General features: G+C 32.1%; 1 protein-coding gene across 1 annotated transcript in view; it reads right to left on the minus strand.

Moving 5' to 3' along the window:
• LOC127701677 (putative ATP-dependent DNA helicase Q1) overlaps window positions 1-2,612 on the minus strand; it is a 2,933-nt gene extending 321 nt beyond the window's left edge. Inside the window, exons 1-2 of the mRNA XM_052205673.1 lie at window positions 2,174-2,612; window positions 1-541 (exon numbers count right to left, since the gene is read on the minus strand). The exon at window positions 1-541 is cut by the window's left edge and continues 321 nt beyond it. Of these exons, the coding sequence (XP_052061633.1) occupies window positions 1-541; window positions 2,174-2,511 (879 nt within the window). The 5' untranslated portion in view covers window positions 2,512-2,612. The remainder of the gene's footprint in view (window positions 542-2,173) is intronic.
• Between the last annotated feature and the right edge of the window lie 3,127 nt (window positions 2,613-5,739).

The following is a 5,739-nucleotide window of genomic DNA, read 5'->3' on the forward strand; positions in this document are numbered from 1 at the left end:
TGGTGGTACAGTGTGAATAACATGCGAAACATTCTCTGGATCAAAGCCCATTCCAGAAACAGAGGTTGTTAATACTAGTCGTATTCTAGGATTTTGATTTTTTAAATCTTCTAAGGTAGTGGCAATAACTTCTGCATCTTGTCTTGAAAAAACAACTGAATAGCAAGATGTTTTAATATCTTCCTCGCCGAAAAGATGTCTTAAGTAGCTCGCTGCATGACTCATGTATAACATTGGTATGAACATTAATGTAACAGGATAAGATTGTTTGTCTGAAAATAATTTGTCACATTCAACAATGAAAATTTTCTCATACATTTTGCTCACATCAACAGTAATAGTTTTTTCAACTTTATTCAGAAAAATGTTTGGACGATCTGGACTCTCATGTACAAAAACTGGGTTGCTCATTCCGAGAATAGATGGTATTCTTTTTATTAAATCTGATGTTAGTGTACCACTCAAGCCAAGAATGGGTTTCCTATCAAATAAAGCTGGTAGTGTATGTAGACTTGCAAATGAGGAACGAAACTCCTTGCCCCTGAAATGAAACAGACATCAATATAATGTACATACATGTATCCATATTTATTACACGCATATTTTTTCTGTCATAACATATAGGTGTAGTATGCAAAATTGGCAGACTATGAACTGTTATATCTTTCAATAGTTAAGTATACATAAAGACAATAGTATTATCAATAGAACTTGTATACATTTTAACTAAACTAATGATGAATATTGTCCCTTTGAAACATGTAACATACGTATGTTATCACAGTTCTTTGATTTTTTAGTCCACAATAACAAATGTATGTTATTTTTCTGTAATAACTCTATAGAGTTATATCCCTGACTGATATTGTACTGTTACACTACTGTCTCAGGTTAGGGGTGGGTTGGGTTCCTGCTAACATGTTAAACCCCGCCACATTCTGTATGTATGTGCCTGTCCCAAGTCAAGAGCCTGTAATTCAGTGGTTGCCGTTTGTTAATGTGTTACATATTTGTTTTTCGTTTATTATGGCCCCGCAACAAAGTTGTCGGGGCCATATAGTTTTACCCTTGTCCGTCATTCCGTCATTCTGTCATTCCGTCATTCCGCAACAAACCATTATACGGACTTTTTTTCTAAACGCCTTCAGATATTGGGTTGATTTTTGGTATGTGAGTTAACCATGATGAGTTACAGATCAAGTTTAAGTTTAGTTCTGCTCCCCTAATTTTTGCCGAAATTACGGGCTTTGGACTTTGATAAATTGTTGAAAATCACAGTTATACGGACTTTTTTTCTAAACGCCTTCAGATATTGGGCTGATTTTTGGTATGTGAGTTAACCATGATGAGTTACAGATCAAGTTTATGTTTCGTTTCGCTATGCTAATTTTCATGTCGTTTCAACACATCTTGTTAGATCTGCAGTACATCCACTTCCTGTTTCCTGATAGTTTGAAATTTAATTACTCATTGATCAAGGAAATTTTTCATCAAACTAGTATTGGTCTTGAGAGCTTGATACTATCCATGCATGTTTGTGTCCACATGTGTTGTTGAAATTGCAGATTTATCAACTTTTTGAAACAGGGCCATTCGTGTCGTTCCGACACATCTAGTTTTTTATTTTACATAAATTAGGCCGTTAATTTTCTCGTTTGAATTGTTTTACATTGTCATTTGGTGCCATTTAAAGCTGACTATGCGGTATGGGCTTTGTTCATTGTTGAAGGCCGTATGGTGACCTATAGTTGTTAATTTCTGTGTCTTTTGGTCTCTTGTGGAGAAATGTCTCATTGGCAATCATACCACATCTTCTTTTCATATGAACATGCAAAAAATATTTTTTCTCGCCTAGGAAATATATGAAACAGACAGAAGGATAGATTTTCCCTAATTCACGCACACACACACAGGGTCCCTGATCAAGTCTTGCGCGGAGCCACTAGGCAGTCTCTGCTCAACTTTGCAGCAGCGTCATGGTCACCTGTATATATGCCTTGGGAAGGAATCGAACCCTCATACGAAGACTCTTCCGGAGACTCTGTATCTATTATATATATATATATATATATATATATATATATATATATGTATTTTTTTAGGGGGGGAGGGGGGGGGGGGGTGGTCCTAGGCCAAAAAGAAAAACTACCCGAAAAAGCTATTGCATATTTACCATTTTTCAACAATGTGACATTCATCAATTACCACACACTGAACTTTGCTGGTAAATGTCTTGTTTCTGAGAAGTTCTTGTCCAGATTTTGTATTGAAAAGTGCCTCAGGATGGCATAAAATAATTGAATATTTCCCTTCAACAACATCTGTTAATGAATAATCCTTCAAGTCCATTTCATTTTCCTCTCCATCATCTACATTGCAAGAAAATGTTAGTTTGCAAGCAGTTATTCCACGTGTTCTTAAAGACGAGAGCTGGTCTTTCTGAATAATGTTCAAAGGATTAACCACCAACACTATAGCCCGTTCAGTAAGCTCGGCAGGAGATGAAAGCATAAAGATTTTCCATAGGCAACCGGTAAATTACAAATTACATCATTGCCTTTTAAAATGTTACTCAAGCACTCAGATTGTTTGTCTTTCAAAATGATATTTTCGTCATATTTACGAAGACATTCCTGAATACGTGCATTCGGTTCCATATTTTCCAGTACATGTGCGTTTGTTTACATATTAAACCGATCTACAAATGCAATGTCCTTCCGCGAACTATTTTACTTTTATTTATTGAAATATTGAACGAAAATAACGATAACACATGGGTGTTTTCATATATTTGGGAAAAGAAACATAATAGAAGATAAATAATGCTTTCGGGAACTGTCGTCGGTCGTTTTTATTATAAACGCGGACATGGTCGCAAAATGCGACCAAAATTAGCCGGGTGCAGAGAGATTAAGGAGGAAAGGACGACAACTCTGTCTGTATAGAAGATTGGCGATTGTAGCTTTTCCCATAGCGGTGACGGTATAAAATAAGTGTTCCGAATACAAATCAAAATAAAAAAATTGAAACACAAATCTTAATGTCGTTACAAAACTGGTTGAAGACGGGTTCTTTAAAGAGAAAAAAAGATGAAAAAGGTAACTCATGAGTATAAACACCCCCTATAAGTATATGCTGGCTTATTACTTTCCTTGGTTTATTTTTGAATCGATAACGCTATAGTTACCAATGTTTACACTATGATCAACTCACTGAACAACAAATGCTAATCGATAAAATAATTCATTGACCAAAAATATAATAATTATTTATAATTAATTTAAACACAATCATGAAGCGCCTTTCTATGGAAGTCTTAAATGTATAAGGCAATTCATGATTTTTATTTATCTTTAATAAAAGTATGAAATATATTTTTGGTATTGTTTGAAAATATTTTTTTCGTGTTTCTTTTTCTGATTATGATCAGCACTGTCTGATTGTATGCTAGCGTGTTCCATTGATTTTAGTGCGGTAGGTCGTGGGTTCGAACCCTGGTAGGTCAAACCAATGACTTGAAAATTGGTAGAATAATGTGTTCAGGTAGGTTGACATGTCTTCTAGCGGAATGTTTACAGGTAACTTGTGATCACTTGTGACATTAGCACGTCAAAAATCCGGTTAAGTAACAATGTTGGTCTAGTCTTCTCTGTACCTATTCTTATGGTTAATGATTATGTATTAAAAATAAATATATCCTAATTGATGCTTATAACATGTTCTCGTCTTTTATAAGCTTATAACTTGCTGTTGGACATCAATATATATATATATACATATAATAAAGCAGTGACTGTGTTCGTATTCATATTCACATTAACATTTTCTCGTCTTTTTTAAGCTTATAACTTGCTGTTGGACATCAATATATATATATATATATATATATAATAAAGCAGTGACTGTGTTCGTATTAATATTCACATTAACATGTTCTCGTCTTTTATAAGCTTATAACTTGCTGTTGGACATCAATAATATATATATATATATAATAAAGCAGTGACTGTGTTCGTATTCATATTCACATTAACATGTTCTCGTCTTTTATAAGCTTATAACTTGCTACTGGACATCAATATATATATATACATATAATAAAGCAGTGACTGTGTTCGTATTCATATTCACATTAACATGTTCTCGTCTTTTATAAGCTTATAACTTGCTACTGGACATCAATATATATATATATACATATAATAAAGCAGTGACTGTGTTCGTATTCATATTCACATTAACATGTTCTCGTCTTTTATAAGCTTATAACTTGCTGTTGGACATCAATATATATATATATATATATATATAATAAAGCAATGACTGTGTTCGTATTCATATTCACATTAACATGTTCTCGTCTTTTATAAGCTTATAACTTGCTGTTGGACATCAATATATATATATATATATATAATAAAGCAGTGACTGTGTTCGTATTCATATTCACATTAACATGTTCTCGTCTTTTATAAGCTTATAACTTGCTGTTGGACATCAATATATATATATATATATATATATAATAAAGCAGTGACTGTGTTCGTATTCATATTCACATTAACATGTTCTCGTCTTTTATAAGCTTATAACTTGCTACTGGACATCAATATATATATATATACATATAATAAAGCAGTGACTGTGTTCGTATTCATATTCACATTAACATGTTCTCGTCTTTTATAAGCTTATAACTTGCTGTTGGACATCAATATATATATATATATATAATAAAGCAGTGACTGTGTTCGTATTCGTATTCACATTAACATGTTCTCGTCTTTTATAAGCTTATAACTTGCTGTTGGACATCAATATATATATATATATATATATATAATAAAGCAGTGACTGTGTTCGTATTCATATTCACATTAACATGTTCTCGTCTTTTATAAGCTTATAACTTGCTGTTGGACATCAATATATATATATACATATAATAAAGCAGTGACTGTGTTCGTATTCATATTCACATTAACATGTTCTCGTCTTTTATAAGCTTATAACTTGCTACTGGACATCAATATATATATATATACATATAATAAAGCAGTGACTGTGTTCGTATTCATATTCACATTAACATGTTCTCGTCTTTTATAAGCTTATAACTTGCTGTTGGACATCAATATATATATATATATATATATAATAAAGCAGTGACTGTGTTCGTATTCATATTCACATTAACATGTTCTCGTCTTTTATAAGCTTATAACTTGCTGTTGGACATCAATATATATATATATATATATAATAAAGCAGTGACTGTGTTCGTATTCATATTCACATTAACATGTTCTCGTCTTTTATAAGCTTATAACTTGCTGTTGGACATCAATATATATATATATATATATAATAAAGCAGTGACTGTGTTCGTATTCATATTCACATTAACATGTTCTCGTCTTTTATAAGCTTATAACTTGCTACTGGACATCAATATATATATATATACATATAATAAAGCAGTGACTGTGTTCGTATTCATATTCACATTAACATGTTCTCGTCTTTTATAAGCTTATAACTTGCTGTTGGACATCAATATATATATATATATATAATAAAGCAGTGACTGTGTTCGTATTCGTATTCACATTAACATGTTCTCGTCTTTTATAAGCTTATAACTTGCTGTTGGACATCAATATATATATATATATATATAATAAAGCAGTGACTGTGTTCGTATTCATATTCACATTAACATGTTCTCGTCTTTTATAA

This window comes from Mytilus californianus, unplaced genomic scaffold, assembly GCF_021869535.1.
Source record: "Mytilus californianus isolate M0D057914Y unplaced genomic scaffold, xbMytCali1.0.p SCAF_5, whole genome shotgun sequence".
In the NCBI taxonomy this organism is placed as follows: domain Eukaryota; kingdom Metazoa; phylum Mollusca; class Bivalvia; order Mytilida; family Mytilidae; genus Mytilus; species Mytilus californianus.